The 21,874-nt window shown below is 42.5% G+C and overlaps 1 protein-coding gene across 3 annotated transcripts in view; it reads left to right on the forward strand.

Annotated features, from left to right (window-relative positions):
• The window catches only part of LSAMP (limbic system associated membrane protein), a 1,028,143-nt gene that overhangs the window by 988,632 nt on the left and 17,637 nt on the right, over positions 1-21,874 (forward strand). For all 3 annotated transcript variants that reach the window (XM_062571880.1, XM_062571871.1, XM_062571889.1), the window contains 3 exons: positions 7,201-7,335; positions 11,587-11,707; positions 12,659-12,807. In XM_062571880.1, the coding sequence (XP_062427864.1) occupies positions 7,201-7,335; positions 11,587-11,707; positions 12,659-12,807 (405 nt within the window). The remainder of the gene's footprint in view (positions 1-7,200; positions 7,336-11,586; positions 11,708-12,658; positions 12,808-21,874) is intronic.

Genomic DNA, 21,874 nt, shown 5'->3' on the forward strand with positions numbered 1-21,874 from the left:
ATTAGATGACTTATTTGGCATCATGGACAGTTTTGTGTGAGGACAATTCAACTATCAAAAAATGCTGGTGTTCATGAAAAAAAGTGTTAGTAAATTAGGGTCAAATTCAGTAAGTTTTTTTAAAAAAGAAATTGATATAGAAAATTATATGCCTTTCTTTGACATAAAATCACTTTTTGAAGTTATATTGTATCTCAAATTTAGATAGAATGTAATTCCTCTTTCTGGTGAAACAAAGAGCAGAAATGAATGCTCTCCTCTCACAAATGCTTCACCGCTGGTCAAACACAAGATTTTGACCTAAGGCAGGGTTGGGGTTTTGGGGGCAGGGAGTACCCTTTCTTTTCGTGTGTCCACATGTAGATTTTGAATGCAACAATTAATGAATTGCTCAGATGCAGTGCACACATGCTCTGTGCCACACTCAGGGTTGTGGGTACATGCGAGAGAGAGGGAGAGAGACTATGATGACCTTTAATGCTTGTCTATGGATATGTATAAAGCAGGAGTGGACATTCAGTGAGGCCAACAGGCCAAGCACATGTCCCTCATGTCCCAAGGAAGTAGAAACCGGTGGGTTTAGAGGTGAAGTCCCTTATAACAATGTGTTTGCAGCTTTAACAGTTAAGTTATTGCTATAACAGTGTCTTTTCTCAGCTGCAACACTGTTGTGCATGATGGGCTTACGGCTGGTGTGTTTCTCCTGAATTTCTACTCGTTAGAGGACAGAAAAGTAGTTGAGGCCTTCAGAAGCGCTGAAAACTGATGAATGTCTTAAAGGAGGAATTGCAACCTTTCTTAACCCTGGCTGCGCTAGCAGACACCCAGTTCGTCCCAGCCAGGATGTCCTCCAGCGTAGGCTGTGGCTGCAGGCACCACAGCCAGCTCTGTTTTTGAGGCGGAAATGCCGTCACTGATGAGTAAGGTCCTGTGAAAGCCAGGGAAAACTGTGCCAGGGTGTTCCCTGCTGATCTGACTCGTTCTCATTCATAAAGTCAGAGCCAGGCCAGAGCCCTCGCTGTCACTGCACTAGTTTTTTTGGTTTATGTGTAATAGCTACAGACCTAGGGATATGGGAGGCATGAGGCCAACTTGAACAATAAATACCCTGCTGTGCCTTGCTGCTTAAACAGAGTAATTATTGCCTTACTACACTTGACCCCTCTGTTCCTATCCCTCTGGCAGTAGTTGTTTCGTAGTTCCATTTACACAGGGGAAGTCTTTGCATCTCTCTGCACTGTACATTGCTCTATTTGTCACTGTTTCTCCTGCTGTCTTGCTCACTCACTCTTTGTCTCAGTGTATTTCTCTTTGTCAGTGTCTGATCACTGTTTTTTCTTTTTCTCATATTTTTGAAGAATTTCACTTTCTATTTCCATTTCTCTCTCCCAGCCTCAGTCCATCTGCTCATCCCACCTCCATTATCTTTCTTTTTCTCTATTTTTCTCTCAGAATTCAGCTTTCCTCATTTTCACTGCTTCCCATGCCTTGTTAGTTTTTCTACCTTCCCTCCTCCCTGTAGCTTTATAGGACTAGCTGTCCCTTTACTCATCCACCATCTGCTGCTCTCCACTGATCTCTTTACTGAAAACAAGTCTCTTCAACTAAGGGACGGATGAAAATGCCAAGCTCATTGGAATCTGTGGTGGGTGAGGAGATGAAGGCTGATAAACAAAACCTTCAAAGTTTTGAATTAAAAAAAAAGAAAACAGCTGGAGGTAAAACAAGAAAATGATGTCAAAGTCTCCCTTAGTTGTTTTTGTCTGTCAGAAGTCTGTTCCTAGGGAATGTAAGGTGCAGAGGGAAGGAAGAAAGTTAGGTGAGCAAGACCTTAGACAATAAATGAAGAGCACAGAGAGAAGAAAAAAATGCAGTTCAGCATTGGAAGTTGCCACACACAAAAAAGCCTTCAGATGGCAGTTATCGATTTGCAGTCTTTTTATTCCTTTGCAATTTTTTTTTAGGCGGAGGAGGGCCCAACATGGATGCATAACCCCTTCTGCTCTCCCCTCTTCACAGCTACAAAGAGGCTTGGAAGAAAAACAAACATAGAAGCAGAGTATCTGATCTCCTTTTCCACATAACAAATGCAAACAGATACTTTCAGTGGGTCTGAACCACAGTTTAGTTTAAGCACACGGCAATATTAAACAGAAGAGCTAAAGGAATTTCTACACAAGAAAGAGCCTAGTGTTTGAGGCACAAACAGCATAGGACATAGCATAATATGGCTGCCTTCTCTGAGGACCAACTTCCCCTGTGGAAATTTAAGGAACTAGGCCATAAAGAGAAAGGCCTATTTGTTAAGAGTGCATGTCTGAGTGTGTTGCCGTTTCCTTGGCTGGCTGAATGAGCTGTCTGCACGCAGTACAAGTGTGGTTTTGTTTGGGTGTGCTTTGTTGCTCGAAAGGAAGAGTTTAGCTTTTGTGAAGAGAATGATGGTGGTGTGGTGGTGCAAGGGGCTATGCTGCTCTTTGGAAAGAGGCGGCAAAGACCTGTAAACACATGGGGAAGACGTAAGTCTGCATTTCTGCACGTACAATGGGCTGTGAGAGCGTATACGTGAGCGTAAGCAGATGTGCATGTCAACAAGGGTTGAGAGGCAGAGTGGGAGTGAGGCTACAGGGGTGCAGGGTATGTCTGTTCCAAGGGGAGAAGGAGATGAGGTATACCCATGCACAGGCTTGGTTCAAAGGGGGCTTCTTGCCAGCAGGTCAGCATTACAGAGCAGGTTGGCTGTGCAGGTTCATTATTTGCTTTAATGAGTCCAATTGGAAAGCCAGGGGATGGGGAACGTGGCTGAGGCAAATGGGCCTTTGTTGAAGCTTCCTCTTGCACACATCCAAGCTGTCTGCTGCAGATCCCTGAGCCGAAAACCCTCTACCAACTCAGAGCGGTGGAAGGCTTCTGGCACACTCCAGTTGTTCCCTGCTGATCTGGTTGCCAAGCTTCCTAGGCTTGTGCTTTATCATTTCCAGCCTCCAGAACAGAAAGCTCCTCTGCCTGATTTCTTTGACAGACTTAAGGAACTACTTCTTGGAGAGATGGTGTTTAACACAACTGTAGCAACAAACCAAGCAACCTATGAGCTTGTGAAAGGCAAAAACACCACTGGGAGGAAGATTACCTAAAGTCATAGGGGGAGGTGCTTTGGGGTGAAGAGAGTCAGGGAAACCGTGGAAGCCCCTCACTGAAAAACATCTTAACCAACCACACAGAAAAAAAAACACCCAGAGGACAGTCCTCGTCAGTGACGAAAGTTTGGCAGTAGGGTCAGTATTTCATCCCTGGATAACATGCTCAAAGCAACTGTCTTCTGTTAATAGGAATGGAGTAGATTGCTTGCCAGTAGTTTGCATTCCATCCCCTCACCTAATTGAATATGTTCATTGTTATCACTACCAAAGAGCATCGTTCAAACCTTCTCCCCTCTCACTTTGATAAACTGTGTAGTGACAACCATCAGCCTCCTGCCAAAGCTGCCTCCTGACTGGAAACATTTGTAAATTTGCTCTGTGTATAAAGATCTGATTCTGCTTTCCCCCCGCTCCCCCTTGCCTTAGAGGTTAGAGTTAATATGACTCACCTAATCTAGCTGCCAAGGTGAATTAGTGAAAACATCTCTACAGCTCTGTGCAAGATATCACAACCTGACATTTTTCTAACACACATCTCTTCTCTCTCTGAACTGTACTGTGACACCTCAATTTTATAGTAATGCTCTTTTTTTCTAGAAATAGTTAGTGTACTTTTATAGGGAGCAGGGTTGCAAGCAAAAGGGTGTGACGTGCAAATGAGTGTAACTGAGTTTGCAGAGCAAAATACTGCTGCCTGGGGTTGAAACATAGATCACTGGTGCAGGGACAAGAAAACTACTACCACTATTTTAGCAAGAGATCGTCACAGAAATGGTTCCTGAAGTGATATGCTCATATGTGTGTCCTGGGGCAGGGGAAAGTTAGGGGCTGAATAGGCCTATTGATATCTTTGGTATACCCTTTAAAACAAATGTCCTTGATTTCGTTCATCCCCAGAGAGCTCCACTGGGCAAGCCAGTAGCTCATCATCTACTTGAAGCTGGCAAGGGTTATATGTAGCTGCTCAAGACCCTCCCCCCATACAGGAGATGGTACATAGTTTAGACTTTAAATGCTTGGCTATGCATAGGGAGGAGCTGAAAAATATCTTCCCTTAGGAAAGTATACACCCTTTTAGGGTACTTCCCTGAAGTCCCATTGATACAGTTCTCTGACAGACAGGCTTAAGAGCACCCTTAATGAGGGTGCCACTCCATTAGAGCTGGTAAGTCACCCTCAACCCTCTTTTCATTACAGTGACAGACTTGTGACAAGGGCAAATTGCAGGAGAAGCAAGTTCCACTTGGAATGAACCCTGTGTATAAACAAGGCAGAATGGCAGAGCAAGTTGCAAAGCACAGGCAAATTATGTTTTAACCTTTTCTTTATAAGCCTTTCCTTGATGTCTGATTACTTTCCAGTCAACTGACTGACCTACAGCTGGGAGTGCTGGTGTAAAAGAAGGGGGACTGCTGGTTGTAGGCTCCAGTTGTGGCTGAGATTTTCAAAAAGCACTCTGAGCAAGTAGAATATGTTATATTAAGATCTGGGGATTAAAGCATATCCCAACCAAATATGAATCATGCTATAGCAAAACGACAGTGAATTGGCCGTATAGACTGCAGCACAGTGCAGAACTTGTGATGCAACCTTTCCTTTCTGTTCCGTCATGGCAAGACTTCATCTGAAATCTTGTGTTCAATTTGCGGAGTTGCACTTCCAGAAAAAAGTGAACTAGTCAGAGAGGCCTAAAACAAAAGAACAAGAGTGATCAAAGGTCTGGAAAACCTCATCTATGGAGAAAAGTTGAAAGACCTGGCGCTATTCATCAAAAAAAAAAAAAAAAAAAAAAAAAAAAAAAAAAAGACAGCTGAAGGAGGAACATAACTGATTTAAAGTTGATAAAAGGCTATTGCTGAGAAGGAGAGAATGATTTGTTCTTTAAGTCTGTAGTGGCTAAGACAAAAATAATGGCCTTAAATTGCAGCAAAGAAGATTCAAGTCACACTCTAGGAAAACTGTTTGAACAATAAGGATAGTAAAGCTCTCGAACTCTGCTCGCACCAGAGTGAAAGAAGAATAGATTCCCAAACCTGTTCTTGGGTGCAGATTCACACCAATAAAGAGCGGCTGTGAAAATCCAACTCTTACTTCTTTTTCCACAGACTCTCACCGTGTTCCCTGTAGCCTGAGATCCAGGGCACAGCAAAAGGTTGCGAACAATATCCTGGGAGCATTGAGTATACAGCAGGAGGCAGCTTTGCATCCTTACCTTGTAAAAAACACTGCTGCATGCAGCAAGGCCCTTTGCCGGCCTGCTAGGGGATATGAAAATCTGCATCAAACTGCATCAAAGCAGTTACAAATTTTAGACATAGCAGTGAGATTTTGACTCACCCAAACATCTGGTAGAAGTTGGAAAAGGAATTGCTGGTTTGTCCTCCTGGAAAAAAAAAAAAAAAAAAAAGAAGAAGAAGAAGAAGAAGGCTTGTCTTTGCATGATAATAGTACAGTGTTGTTTTAATGTCGAGTTTCCATGTCTGGGGATGGTTTTCCCCAAGGATGGTTCTGAAAATTGCCTGAAGGAAAAAAAAAGGCAAAAATGATTGTGTAAGGAACAGAGTTGTCAGCAGATTTCAAAGTTCTTGAAGTCCCTGTCTCTGATGCCGACGGCAAATGCATACAGCTGGCATCCCCAGTGTGTGCAGCCAGCCTGACCTGGCTAATATGCTACAGCAAACCTGTGTCTGTGTTGTGGGATAATGTTGCCATTTCAGGTAGCACCATGGGAACTTAAGCACCAGAGAGAGGGCTTAACTACTGATTTTACCCAGGCCCTCAGAGCCAAGGGCAGCTGTGCAGTCCTCACAGACTCTATCTTAACTCCATCAAACAACTTAAGCACTTACGTGAAATGGATAGAATTTCAGAAGTGATCAGCACCCATTGAGCAGAAAATGTCTTTTGGACAGAGAGTTTCTTTGGAAAATCTGACTGCTGTCTTAGAAGTCTGATTGAGAGCCCTTGTGTGCTGAGCTTTTTTTGAAAACTTGGTCCTTACCCTGTAAGGATTGGGGAACAGTTTCTTTGTATATGCAGAGGCAAGCAACTGGGCCTTGTGCTGCTGCGCAATGCTTGCAGCCCTCTCAGGGGAGGGAAGAATCTCCCAGCACAGTACTGATAACATAGTTCATAGTCTTCCCAGGAAAAGCTGCAGTCTGGTTTCTGAAGGAATAGCACAGATACACTAATACTAATATTTTATGCTTCCCCACCACCTGTCGTCTGAAGGTTCTAATGTGTTTTACATACATTAGCCTCTCCACCTTTTTCTGACCAGTAGGTGAGAGGGGAGCAGGGTTATTAGCCACAATTTACAGAGGGAGAGCAATGGAGTGACTCACCCAAGGTCATACAGTGAATTAAAAGCAAGGCCACAAACCTCCCCTGACTCCTGTCCCTGGCTGTAACCCTGATGCTCAAGTCACTGCTTTCAAAACTGTGTTAGAGAGGCAGCACAGTTTAAATGTGTCATTTTGTATGTTCAGTAGATCAGAGGTTTATAATGATTATTGGTCTCCGTGGGTCAAATTACACTTTGTTTCTCTCAGTTTGGCTGTGTTTAACTGCAGCTTGTTCTGATCGATGGTATTTCAGGGTGGCTGTTGTTCTGAGAGGCAGAAGGAAATTGTTCACAGTTCTGTGTGGCCAAAAGATTGCTGTTAGAATATGCCACTACATCTGCCAGCTACTCCTGAACCAGCCCATCAGCAGACTAACTCCCCTTGGTACTCAGTTACCACAGTAGTGAACTCACTCTGGCCTCGTGTAGTGGAGATTTTGCTTCTCTGTCTCTGGTCTGGACAGTCTGTGGGATAAAACATTTTTGTACCACTTTTATACAGAATGGATTTCAGATTTTCAGACCCTCAGTTTTCCTTAATTAAATAAAATGCAAGCCTCCTGCTGATATGGCTACTGAAGTAACTTCAAATACCTCCCCAAATAGCTGTCATTATTTTTGCAGAACCCCTGTTGTGGTTGCTCTTCTATAGAATTAAAAAGAAGACTCCCTAAATCTATGTGCCTAACCAAACCACCATCTGCATTTTTGTCCTACCAGGCAGAGAATTTGAAGGTGAGGAAGAGTACCTGGAGATCCTAGGAATCACACGAGAGCAATCGGGCAAGTACGAATGCAAAGCTGCCAATGAGGTTGCTTCAGCAGATGTCAAGCAAGTCCGAGTCACTGTGAATTGTGAGTACATTGCAACTGGAGTGGGTCAATGGGGAGAGCTTTGCTCATGGGTAGGACTGACTTTCAGGAAAAGGAGAAGCCTTTTCCGAGTTCATATAATATGATCTGAAATGGGGGGAGGAGATTGAGGAAACTACCTGAAATCAGAGACTTTTTCCAGGATTGTGCATTAAACTTGGTAATATACATGAAAGAAAAGAGGGGAGAGGGAGAGAGAGAGAAGGAGGAGGAAGATAGAGAGAAACTATGAGCTACTCCTTTCTCTCCTCTGAGAAATGCTAGCGATGCCTTGTTTTTGTTGACTGATATTCAGGAGAATATAGCTGTATATGTAGCTCAAAGAGAAGCTACAACATGGCAGAAAGAATAGATAAGGGTTCAGCCAGCTCAGAACAAACACACATTTGCCTGCACCTGTGTAGGCAGTGCTTATCCAGATATCATACCCCAGGGCCTGGGGGAATATGAATTAGAGGTATCCGTTAATGAGAAGGTGCAAACTTTACTTTTATCCTGGCTTTATGTTATTAGCATAAAGCTCTCACTAGGAGAGACCATCCTTGCACCTATGCAATACAGAAAAGGTCTTAACCAGAGGAAATGATTGCTGTCTACCTAAAAACACTTACAAGCACAATTAGATATGTGGCTCACCTCTACACACCACACTCATAACCTAGTATGAATCCAAGCCCTGTGTTGATCTAGTGAGTGGGCTGTGGGTGGCATTGCTGGTATATGCATGGGCACATATCCACTTTCGCTCTGCAGGCGTGCTCTTCTGACAGTGACCCAGTGTATTTCAGATGGCCTTTACTCTTACAATACTGTGTGTTTGGATGTCCACCTAAATATTTGGATGGCTCATATTTGGCACTAGAGTAATTTAAAATAAATATCTCTAGCTACCTGCTCTGTTTCCTTGTTGGTGGCTAATATCTCTGCAGCAGGGATGGATGAATGGGAGGTGTATGTTTTCCTGACCTGCTTAGTTTACACACTAGAATATTAATCTAAGCTTAAATTGGATATAATAAACATTAGTACTATGGAATGTAAATAGACATGTTTCAGAGTGCACATACACTCCTTTTCCTAATCTTTGACTAAGGGGTAGCAATCTCTGGGAGCGAGTTAGGACAGAGAGCTGACAGCAACAAGTCTTTCAGCCCATTCTAATCTTACTCACTGCCTCATGTTATTTTAGCACCTTTTCATACCATTCTTATAATCATAGAATCAGTAAGGTTGGAAGGACCCCTGGAGATCATCTAGTCCAACCTCCCTGCTCAACAGGGTCACCTAGAGCATGTTTACTTCTCTTCCCTTTCTTTCCCATTGAGCTATCCCATCAGATCAATGTATGTCTTGCTTAGAAGTAGAGGTTACTGGCATCACTTCTGGACTTTCTTCAGCATCTTCACAATCAACACCATTTGTTAGAATTGTCTTAGAAATTGTACAGTGGCTGTTTAATAAAGACTGCTTCTTCAGCCGAGTTCTGCAGTTGATGCGACTTGGCCACTCCAGAGTAATTTCTTTGTTAAACAGATCCATTTGACTTTACACATTTATCCATCCAATGCAAATGAAATCAATAAGGCCTAGTAACAGATTTTTTTAAACTAAAGCTGAAGGTTCTTTCTGTCAAAAACAGCTGAGTTTATAAACCTTAGAAATTCCATAAGAAGCAATTAATATTTTCAAATATTTCTGTGAAACATGATTTAAATGATGAATTTAATGCAGCTGAAACAGATTGTCTGTATAAAGTCATAATGTTTGCTTTTGACTTTGTTTCAACTCATGATAGCTTTGCTATACTAAGATTTTAAACATTTTTAATGTTATATCATAATATAATATGATATAGTATCATAATATGAATTTTGAATGTGAACAAATGGTAATTTCCTTTAGGACAGATCTTTCATTTCTGAAGAAAGTGAGCAAACTCTGAGGTCATGAGGGCCATGCACAGGAAAAAATTTAGTCCTATTTGAGGAATGACAGCTAGACATTTGCATACATCTTTACTTATCTTGCTTTTTTAAACACTACCACAAGGAGCTGAAATTGTGAGAATTACAATAGGCTTGAAAAATGGGACCTGCCCAACCTCAACAGCTTCCTGGCCATCTCTTAACATCCACTGCACTGTGAAGTATGCAGTTTGTCAGCCCCGACTAGAGCAGAAAGCATCATCTCTTTGCTTTGGTGTACATCACCCTCTTCAGGCTTTGTGAGTAATGACCATTTCACATTACCAATAGGGAAACTGAGGCCTAGAGGAGACTTGAGGGCCCTAAGGAGAATGCACTCCTGGCTTCTCCCACAGCATGCAACTAAACACAGAGCAGTTGTTTTTTGAGTGCAATACATTGATTTGTGCAGAGCCCCCACCTTTGCCTTACTGCTTCTTGTGAAGGAGTGCTGCAGCGAGGAGACTGTTGTTTGCTGAGCAGTCAGTGTCATTGGGGTTGGTAGTGCCTTAACAAGACAGGTAGCTGCTGAAGTTTGGCCTGTCCATCCACCTGGGCTGTTTTGTTTAGAAAGCTTGAGGCCATGACTGCTACAGGGACTGCTAAGAGTAAGAGGTTCGGTTTGCTGGCGGGAAGCAGAGGAGCGAACACTCAGGGCACTGGCCTAGTGTTGTCATCTTCTACACCCATAGAAAGGTACCTGTTCTTCCCATGACTCATCTCATGCACTGGATTCAATGAGGTGGAAAAGGGTTGTCTCATTGCAGATGACAACAAGATACATTACTCAAGCAAAAAAAAAATCAAAGATGCTTAAAAACATCACCTTCACTATTCTTTTTTTACCCCTCCTCTTTCATAAATTAAAGTGTTTACTTGAATCCACAGCCTTTGAATGTAGGAACCTATTTATGTACGCTTATTAATATTTATGATGTTAGAGGGCACACTGCAATATCCCTAAAGTCCTGCATAAAATCCTGGTTAAGGTCAGGAAAGGGATCACATAGAGATGGTTAATGTGTTCACAACAAACTTCCTTTCCATATATTTTCCAGATTAAATCATTTTTTTTATTATTTGACTGACACAATCCATTTTGTTTCCATTTTTTTTTTTTTTTTTTTTTTTTTTTTTTTGCCTTTCAATGCCAGAACAGATACAGGAGAAGGAACTATACTTTGTACACACAGAGTGTGCTTTATGACTTGAGTCTCAGCAAACTTGAGTTGCATTCCCAGAATCTCAAGATATTCAGGTACTAGTGATGATAGATAAGACATTTATTCTCTGATCTCTGTCAGCAGCCAGGTGGAAATAATTCTGCCTTTTAACTTGTAAAGCTTGTTGCTTAATATTTTGAACACATGGCTGAGAGTGAAGGCACCAGAGGCTGCCTTACCTGGCACCAAGCCAGCATTGAGACCCTGCTCCAGTAGAGTGTACTGATATGTATTCCAACTTTTGTTTGCCCATACCACGACGCTCAGGCTACAAATTAACTGGCGGATGGGAGCACCATGCTACGCTGAGGACAAGCTTCATGCACAGTGATCACAAACAAACCCTACTGGAGCTTGTGACAAAGCAAAATGTTCAGGAAGGTTTGGGCAGAATTTGTAGCCCTAGATACCTGAGGTAGGCATATTGATAAGTGGTCTGGTTTTCAGAGTTGCTGATCACCCTTATCTCCTGCTAAAACCTTTCCATTTTAGCCATGAATGTATTTCTGCCTCATACATGTGCCCTTGATCCTTCCTTTCTTATTATAGTTTTGATATTAGATATTTGATATTACAGAGGTTGTACAGAAAATAATTTTTCACAATAGTGTTTAATTCCTAGCTTCTTCCATTTACTTCTGCTGTCTTGCTTTTGTCCTTGGTGACTTGCCTTGAAGTCTTTCCCTAATCTTCTTCTCTCTGATGAGCCTATGTGAACTAAGTATGCACAAGTAAATACTCATAAATTACAGAAGTCCATCGTTAACCTTAATTCTGCCTGATTATGCCTATGTATTTATCGCAGAGCCTTATTCAGTGCCACTGTGGAGAAGCAGGAGTAAGAAATGGTGCTAATGTACTGTATTAGGGATAGTTCAAAGAGCAGGTATGCTCTAAAAGCAGAGGGGAGAATAAACCATAGAAAGCAGCAACTGTGGGCTTCCATCAGCCCAAATGGTTCACATGAGAAAGCCAGCCCAGAATTAGTTTCACTGTTTCCTTCCACCTGCAAATGCGTGAAATGAATAAGCATTTCTTCTCTGCAGACCCTCCCACTATCACAGAGTCCAAGAGCAATGAAGCGGCTACAGGACGACAAGCCTTACTGCGGTGCGAGGCGTCAGCAGTGCCCACACCTGATTTTGAGTGGTACAGAGATGACACCAGGTAAGACCATTTCCGTTCTTTTCTTTTTAGTCTGTGCAATAGGGAATCCTTAGAGAATCACTTCTTGTCCTCCTCAAATCTTCTTCTAAAATAAACTACTCTCCACAAATCACACAAATCATGATTGTCCCCTCGGCTTAGTCAATTTCAACATGTCCAGGGCTGAAGGAGGCAATTCTGCTCTGAACCAGGACACTGAAGGAAACGCTGAGGGTCAATAATGGGCCAACACACAATTAAGACATCAAAAGTGCTTTCTTCCTAACAAAGTTCGTGCATTAAATAGCTCATAATAAAAATGCAAAAATAAGCAGTGTTAAGTCTCCAACTAGGTAACACCACGCTAGCTGCCTTCATCCAGGGTTAGGTGCTGCTGAAATGTAAGCTTCTCCCACTCATGTGACCTGAGCCACCTGGATGTCCATATGAGCCAAATATGAGAAACAAGATCTGTCCTTTATACCTGAGGAACTACCTTGCCTTGAAAGGGTGGTTTTATTAACCTATTTTCCAAGCTGACCCATGTGCACAGGCTCAGAGGTGACTTGGCTTTTCTATATGCATTCATTAGAACACATTATTAGTGTCTTCTACTAAAAGCCTTTTCTTCAAGTGCAGGCTAGCCCCCAGCTGACCACTGCATTTCCAAGTGTCAGCTAGTGCTAGGTAAAGGGCTCCTCTCTTTCCTCTAGCTTTTCTCCCCACCTGGCTTCTCCACTGGTAACAGTGGTATTTCCCTCTACTGCACTCTTTCTTTCATTCATTCCCACCTTTTGTTTTCCTTCAATGGTTTTCTTCTTTGTCCTCCTTCTTCTCACCTCTCCTTCCTGCCTCTCCCCATCCTCACCCATCAGCTGGTCTGAACTATTTTCATTTACCACCTTCTGGGCAGTGATTTCCTCCCCAGTATAACTGCCATTGCACTGCTCATCTCTTCTGCTGTCTTTCCAGGATAAACAGCGCCAATGGTCTGGAGATAAAGAGCACAGGGAGCCAGTCTCTGCTGGTGGTAGCCAATGTCACTGAAGAACACTATGGGAACTACACCTGCGTGGCTGCCAACAAGCTGGGAGTCACAAATGCCAGCCTATACCTTTACAGTAAGTATGGGAGAGGGTGAAGGGATGTCCAGGTCGCTCTCACAAAGACCAGGCTGTGTAGTAAGTGCACACTGACACTATGACCCAGAACTCAGGAAAACATCTGCTTTCCAAAACCCCTCCCCCCCAAACCCCCAGCCCAGACCTGACTTTCAACACTGTGCTTGAGGTACTTGCATGTTCATAGCCACAGCAAATCACAAACCCAGCCAAATTTAAATGTTTACAGTCAAGCCCTTTGATTGACTTTTTCTGCTGAAGTCAAATATTGTTAAAATAATAAAAAATTGTTTTAAAGCTGGAAACAAAAATCTCTTTAGAGTGACAGCCCCTTTAGTAAGGAGACAGAAGGCTAGGGTTTGGAGGGTCCGTGACAGCTGAGAAATGACAAGTGATTCAGAGAGATGGAGAGAACTAGTCCCCGAGCCTGGGCAGAAAAAGGGAGAGTCAAGAAAAAGAAATGAGTTTGAAAATGAGAGAAGATTGAAGGAGAAAAAAAAAACCTGCAAATGTGGGAAAAGATAGAATGATTTAAAGGGACATAAGGAACATTGGGAAAACATAATCAGCAGATGAAATATGGAATAAAATTCCTTTCATCTCAATCTACTGCCATCCATTTATTGAGTTTATTGCAGTAAACTTTAACAAACAGAAGTTGGGGCTAGACCAAACTCCAGAACAGAATTGCTTACTAGTTCTGAATTTTGCTGCTGATTCAAACCTGACTGTAAATATAGCCCCAACCCCTCGCCTCCCACACACACCCATATAAACTGTGGAGTTTTCAAAACCTAGTTCTGGGCTCCAAGTCTAAAACCTGGGCTCAACTTTGACGGCACAGTGTTATTGCCTGCAGAAATAGGCTGCAACAGAATGAGCCACTGGAATGGTCCTGCAGACACAGGAGTGAGTGGGGCCTGTATTCCTGTGACAACCCCAAACTGAATTAAAACACCCAGGCCATGACCTTTATAAACAGAACAAAAGATAAGATGTGCAAAGCAGTCTTATTCTGAGAGGCAGTTTAGTCTAGTTTCTGTTGTCTGTGTTTAGAGTACTCATAGCATCCGGGAAACAGTTGCTTTTGGTTTTGTTTTTTTAAATGGACATTGTGCAGAAGGACAAATCCACTGGTATTCTGTGTCTACCACCTCTGGATTTATTTCATTGTGCTTTGAATCTTTGCAAAATTGAGGTGTATTCCATGGAAGGTTTGTTTTTTTCCCCTAAATGATAGATAAGGATATTATCATAAAATAGGATATCTTTGATTTCCTATAGCACTGAGGCATACAAACAAGGCAAATTTCTACTTTGAATGTCTTTCTCATCCTGGTCTTGTGACTGTCATGAGATTCAAATAAAATCCTCAGGCAGCAATTTGGAACACAGTTTTCAAATACTGCAGATTTGTTCTTGCTGATATTAATAATATTGCTAAGTTTAGAACCCATTATTTGTGGCTAAATTCTAAATTTGGACCTCTCTATTGGTTGGTCTTACACAAATGAGCTGAAATGCATCACTGAAACAGAATATAAGATGAAACTCTATAATGTATGTATGTGCATGTGATTTTAGATAGGGTGTTGGTTTTGCTAGAAAAGCACTTTGCATGACTTCAGTACTTCACCTCTAAGGATCTCAAAGGATTTGCTAGCAGTGAATATTTTAACATCACAAGTTATTTGGAAATGGGTGAGTGTTATTAGCACCATTTTGCAGTAGTAAACTAAGAAACAGAGTGAAGAAATGATTTAGCCATGATTGTAGCATCAGTGGCAAGAGACCCCAGGGAGATCTTGTGAAGTTACCATTACCTATTCTGGGGGAAACATGGCAACTGTTAAAGATGACTTACTACAAGGAAATAAAGTGAGTGATGCTATTTTAGGCCTCCTTCTGATCTGTATGAAGAAAGCTTTCCTTCTTTCAAGTTGTTGGGTTTTGTTTATCATTGAAGTCCTGTTTATGCTGGAAAACACTAGAGAACTTGTGAAATAGCAACATCAGAAGAGTCAAGATGGAGGTTCAGGAGCTGAGAGAGATTTGCAGATTTTTGTCGTATTGTTTCTAGCTTTTATTTTTTGTTGCTTAGTTAAATGCAGTTTCTTCACTGTTCAACATGCAGAGAGAGAAAGCCATTATAAATATTGTTTCAGGAAATCTCTGTTCTCCTTTTAGTTAGTGTGGAAGAGAGAAAGAGAGAATAAAAAACCTCAGGCAGACTAGAGTTGCTATTTCTGAGGTTAAAAAAATCAGGGAGGAGATGAGTGAAAGGAGTCAAGTCTTATGAAGGAAGTAGCCCAAAAAAACTATGAGCCCCGCTGGAAAAAAAAGTGCTTTACAGATCGCACAACAGCTGAAGTAGCAGACAATGCACGCTCCCAGCCACACACCCAGGCAGGAGGAAAAAGCAGTGCCAAGCTTTTGCAAGGTACAGCAAATACTCAAATACTTTGAGTGATTTTTCTTCCTTGGAATCAAGTGGACTGAATCAGCAGGGAGGAATTTTATTTCTTTTCTAAATAGAGAACAAGCTTATTGTAGGCAACATCCCACTGGGGAGGCAGACACAACATTGGTTCCTCAGTATCCCATTGCAGTACAAAAATGGCAGCCAGTAGTGAAGAGACAACTAGAGACTTAGTGATGAAGTACTGGCATCTGTGCCTTAGGTGAAGAGCAAGAGGGGAGCTAGCAAAATTATACAAAAGAACAGTTTAGCAATAGGGAAAAGTAGGTGACTTCCAGGAAATCTCTGCTATCACTGAGAAACTCTCAGACAGTTTGAGTTTCTTAGATCTCTATGCCATAGACAGAAGATGCATTAAAATACAAAAGCAGCCCCCCAGAGCTGAACGATTAGATGGCTCGTGATCTTTGTTAAGGGATGCTGCAGCAGTACTGCCTGCTGTAGTTGGAGAGCTTTATAGCCCTCACTCCTGGAGACTGAGTTTATAGCAACATACAAATAGCCATACTGTGTCAGAAGAGTGGTCTGTCTTGCCCAGGATCTAGTCTCCAACAGTGACCAGGAACGTGTTTGCAGAAAGGGTATGCAGGTACTGTTCGATGATACAACTGATCTAATAGCCTGCTGTCATCCCTTCATCCACATTTCATATGCTCAACCTGCTCTCTGCCACATGCTGTTGTTGCTTCCCTTACTTTGGCACTTAGTGATGACCCACTGAGCCACTTCAACAAGCTAGACCAGCAAAAACAGAACCAAGCTCCCCAACCTCCAAAATAACCCCAAAAGTTTTCTTTTGTTTTAGTGAGCTGAAAGAGTCAAAGGAAGGGCTGACCAAACACCAGAGCCCATGCAAGAGAGGGCACCATACCACACATCTGGATATCAGGAGTTGGAAGGCAGGACCATGTTTTTCAGCATCAGTGAGCCATTGGTTCAGCTGTGTAGCAGGCTAGGAACGTGGTTTGTAATCCTCGCAAGCAGAAGATACTCTGAGACCTAGGAAAAGGGCAATAACATTCCTGGGAGAGAGAACCTCTCTGAAAGTTGTCCAATGGAGAGCCTTGGCTTCAGCCAGGGCTGCCATCACAGAACAACAGAGATAAAGGACAGTGCCAAAAAAAAAAGGAAAGTTTTTTTCTTGAGTGTATTATGAGGGAAGGAACTTTTTTTCTTTTCATTACACTTAACTAACAGAATGCTATGGGAAACATTAGGAGCAAAGCCAAAATTTATATCTCAATCCATGCTACATCAAAGTATAACTATGTGTATGTACACACCAGATACATATCTGCCATACAAGCATATACATACATAGATTTACATGTGCATGAATTTTGTATGCACACATCTGTGCAATGCTATAAGCAAGCACACGCATATACACAGGCACACAGAAGTGCAGACAACACCTAGTGTATTCCAGCAAGGTAGAGAAAAGAAATGAAAGCTGTTCCGAAATAGTTCCAAAATTCTGTTTCCTGCAGAGCTAGGTCATCTCTGAGGATAAAACAGGAGACAACACGGCAGTGCTGCACATCTTCATGCACTGCTGCTGGCTAAACTGTCGCAATTTTAGGAGACCAGCATCCCGTGCCACATCCTCTACAGCTTGCATCCTCTGCACCTTTCAGTGAGTAAGGAAATCTGGAGTTGAAGCAGCAGCTGGAAAGGCCCATGCTGATTAGAAGCAGCAACAGGCAGGAGCCCACCACTGTCTCCTCAAGAGGCTTCAGATAGAGTTATCATTTTAGTCCAGCAGTTACAATCTCAGCAACAAACGCACTCTTAAGAAGAGTTGGTGCTTGCCTCTAATGTCATTATTTGGCCGTGCCCCAGCATGAGTGCCGGCTCTGTGCACATACTTACCCCACTTCTCTTAACTCTCTGCCCATGCTTTGTTGTAGATGAATATGTGTTTATGATGGTTGCTGCCAGGGTTTGAAGCTTAACTGTGACTGAAATGCAAGGCTCACAGTGCAAACTCCAGGTTTTCTCAGGGGCTGTTAATAATGGGGAGACACAGGAGAGGAGAGAAGGTGGTTAGGGTGACAGCCAGATGGGGCAAGGCTGAGACACTGCTAATGAGCCTGGGTGGAGCAATAAAAGCAGCACTCAGCAGGCTAGAGGAACAGAGGTAGAGTCCTTGAATAGAAAGCAGCATGATAATGAGGCCGTAGTGTTTTGCTTTAACTGCTTATGCTATGTAGTCTGCAGCCTGCTGTGCAGGAAGAAGGTAAAGGGGAGTTGAGTTATTTAACCAAACTAAATAACAAGGAAGTCATGTCAGCACAACAGCCTGCTTTCACAGAACAATAGTCCCCTGTTGCTACATAAACATAGAGATCCAGGCTGGCTGTGTATTTTCTAGCAAGAGACAATCTCCCCTGTGCCTGCTGAGGATTCAAACAGCTCTATTAGCCCCATGAGGGCTGGAGAGCTGCCATTGTCACAGGGACACAGGGACGAGATTGACCTGCTGTGTCCCCATGGGCTCCAGCTAGTCAAAAAAGCAGCTCCTTGCAGCAAGGGTGCTATATAAAGAGCATTGGTCTCCAAATAGTTAGGACTGGGTTGACCAGAGAATAATAGTTGACTACCGATGCAACCTGCCAAGCACTGTCTCCATCAATGGTAATCTTAGCACCATTTCCACAGGTAAGCCAGGAGGCAACTCATTGCTCCAGGCCTATCAGCTTTTGCTTAATAGCATCTCTATACAGCTATACTGACTATCTAATGGCCAGTCCCTGAGCAGGAATTTGTCTCAGTCAGGACAGAGTGTCCAGCAAGCTCCGAAGGTAATGAAGGGAAACTCACTGATTAGAGACAGGTCCAGGAGGGGCTTGTATTCTTCATTCTGCTCCTGGTTGTGCAATTGGTCTTGGTTGTGTGGTTCAGCATTTGACCCTGGGCAAATTGCTTCTTTGCTCTGTTAATTAATTGCACTATCTGTAAAATGGGATTAACACTACCTTTTACCTCAGACTGGGGTCTCTGATTCCTAGTTTCACTCAGTGTCTGTGCAATACTTTGAGATCCTGGCATGGAAAAAGCAAAGTATGAAGCCAGTAGCAATTTCCTGCTGTGATGTATGACAAGGATGCACTGTTAAAAACATACAATCAAGATAGCAGATTCTGCACACAACTAAAGGCTAATGGGTCTGCAAAAACTGTGTTCCTGTAGGAAGATAAAGGCTTAAACACACAGCCCATGAGGATTCAGCTGGGTGAATATTCCCATGCTAACATCTTCAAGGGACCTGTCTCTCACAAAAAATCCATTGTGGAGGAGGTTCAGTGGAAGCAGTAGCTAGAGGTGGAGGACTTCCACAATTCATTTCTCTGCCAAAGGCTAGCTTCCAGCAGAAGGCATAGCTGAGAGGAGCTGTAGGGTGATGACATGAGTTCCCTGTGCTCTTTGAAAGCTAGAGGGATGATGTGGGCTATCAGCTCCAACTGGCTTCACCACAAGTGCTTGTGTTGGTATTAATTTTTTAGTTCTTCAAATGAGTTCTGTCTGACTCCCAGTCCCAGAGGATGTTGATGTGTATTAGGTGTGTTGCTAGTGAAATGCTCTGTATAGGAAATCTACTCTAGTTCATCTGCTTTGAGGATGGACAGTTCCATCAGGTTTGTAACTGCGGCTTGCTTAGTGTGAAAACTGGCTCGTCCTTTTCTCCTGCATGTTGCTTATTGTTTTTTTTCCCCCCTTAGAGCGAGTTTTACCCACACTCCCCAATCCTTTTCCAGGTCAGTATATGTTTTGTGTCAAAGTAGCTCTCTAGCCGGGTCATTCTCCATCATCCTGATAAATGCTAAGAGCTAGAGATGGGCAAAACGGCTCAGAAATGCAGGAAAATAAGGGCTATCCCTTCTCTTCTGCATGTTATTTGCTCCCTTCTGCTCACCTTCCTCATCCCTCTCCTTACCCCTCCCATTCCACAAAACCAATCAGCTGAACAGGAACAACCTTTAGCCAAGCTTTGAGCCTCTGATATTGTGCCTCATCCAGTTCTGGACAATCTTCAGCGAGGTTCAATTTGTCATCAGACACACTCCAAATATGTATTCCAGTCCTAAGCTATCTTTGCTTGTATGTTCTGATTTGGATGAAAAGCATAAGCAGACCTGAAATCTTGCAGAGATGGTGGAGGGAACAAGTGAGCAGCTAAAAATTAAATTACTACTAAGAGATTTTCACTCTAGCTGTGCAAACTTTTCACAGTGAAACACCTTGTCCTCTCATTCTTCTATCAAATACACCCAGATCTGGCTGTCACACAGTACTGCATTTGAGGGACTGAGTCTGAAAAGAAACGCGAGGTAAAAGCACGTAAGATGCTGAGATGCTACTGACTGGTTTATTCCAAAGAGAGGTGATATGAAGGCAAAAATGGAATTGGAAGTCTTGAGTGTTTTTCATGTCTCTGCCACATGCTGCCCTATGTCTCGGGTCAAGGCAGTATAGCGTGGACTTGCATGAGATTTGGAGTTTTGATGTGACCTTGAGATCCTGGAAGAGCCCGGAGACTCCACAGTTCCAGAAATGAGGCTATTGGCAAGTGTTTGAAACTAAACCAACAATAAAGCAATAAGTCCCCTTAGTCACTTAAAAAATGGTTGCTTAGAGATCCTTCATATCTTTATTTTACCACCATATGATGAAAATACTGATATTCACGGGGTTGTTCTGAGTCCTATATAGTTAATGCCTGCACAGAGCTTTGAGGTAGAGTGTCATTATGAACCTAGATTGTTTTGCAAAAGGGCACCTGCCCAAGTGTAGCACCTGCAGGTACTCCCATGAAAAGAACAATAAATGCTGGGTGTTACATCAGCTCCATTACACTACTCTGCATTTTTAAATGAAGTTCTGCTCTTGGCAACTTATTCAGGCTCAGGATGTAGCCACAATTGCCTATTTAAAAGGCAAATCTGCAAATACAATTAAAGAAAAGTACCTAAAAAAAAAGGAGAAAAAAAAAGGAATCAAGCTACCATTAAAATTAAATCCCAGAGAGTGATTTGTAAATAACATTCAAAGAGCTGAGAAAAGGAGTAAAGTAGGCCATTAGGAACCTAGCGTGGAAAAATAAATCCAATTAAACACCATTATCGTATGTACTGCAAATGAAACTTGTGCCTGGATAGGAAATTAAAGTTGCTGAGGTGGTTTGGGATGTAAGATTTTGAGGAGTTTTCCTAGTCTGGTTGTTCTTTTTAAGCAAAATTTCCAATGGCAAATAATTTTGTCTGATGGAAAACCCAGGGCTCTTTCTTTTTATGATTATTTTTATTATATATCCTTAAATTCCACAGACAGGCAATGTTCATTTTTTTCATAGCCAGCTCTGTTTACAGTTGGTTTTGAGTTATTAGCCCATTAAGGTAAATGATAAAGCAAAAACTACAAGTGAGCAAGGCCCAGATTTCCATACCAAATGCCCTTCCTAATCAGGCTGCCAGGGCCATCCTGCAGAGCTTTAGTCAATCCTTTAAAATACTCTCCCCTCTGCCTTTGAAGTTGTTTATTTTTTTTCATTTTGCTGCTCCTTATTCTCCTGAGAGCGTCTCCACAAACATCCCAGTGTGACATGACTTGTGCAAGGAGTCTTCAGGAATTTGTGGCGCCAAATGCTGGGATATCTCCAGTGAACCAGGACATGCTAAGAGGATTTGCAAAGGGGAAAAGTAGAATTTAAATACCTCAGGCCTCATTTGTTTTCTGAAAGCCCCTAGCAGCTTCCTGAGTGTGGGCATTCAGCACAGATATTGGCACTTATCTCAAAGTTTGCTTTTCCTTTGCTGCTCGTCTTCAGAGAAACCTTAAGCCTAAAGTTTTCTTGTTTAACCTTTTTCCCCCAATGAGTTTATGTTCTGGGATGGAGTCCTCAGCTCTTAAACAAGCCTCTCCTCGGTGATCAGAATCATGTTCTGCTTCCTCTTCCTGCCTCAATTTCATTTTTCTAAAGCCTCCATAACACTTTCCTGCCCTGCAGGATTTTGAGCATTAATTTTAAAAAGAAGGTGTTTGGAGATGAAGAGCACTATACTCACGATAAACATTGCTATCATTAGCTAGATGCTGTGGAAACATCTTGCTTTCAGGCAGGCTAGGGACTCAGAATAAGCCTGTTCTAGTAAATATATGGGACTTGAATTTGATGAGGCTGTTTCCTAGAAGGCTGGTGGACTCCAGCTGATTCACCTCTCAGCTCTGCATAGTTGTACCTGGTAAATGTTCCAGCTTTCTTGATTTGGCAGCAGGGCATTCAAAATGCCCTGAAATGCCTGCATTGTAACATCACATTTTAATGAGAGGACACAACATCAGGCTGTCGTGATGGGGACCTTACTGCATCATCAAGTGTTTTTCAAAATATTTTCCTCTGAAAGGGGAGAATTTGCACATTCCTCAGAACACCTGCCATGGTCAGGGCCAGTGGGATCTCTGTTTAGCCTCAAAGGCATCCGTCGCGGTTATGGCACTACCTCCATCTCAGTCCTCTGTCAATCCTCTCCCTCAGCCCTTTGAACAGAGACTCTCACATGATTAGGACCAAGTGTCCACATCCACATG

Source organism: Rhea pennata, chromosome 1 (genome assembly GCF_028389875.1).
Source record: "Rhea pennata isolate bPtePen1 chromosome 1, bPtePen1.pri, whole genome shotgun sequence".
Taxonomy (NCBI): Eukaryota; Metazoa; Chordata; class Aves; order Rheiformes; family Rheidae; genus Rhea; species Rhea pennata.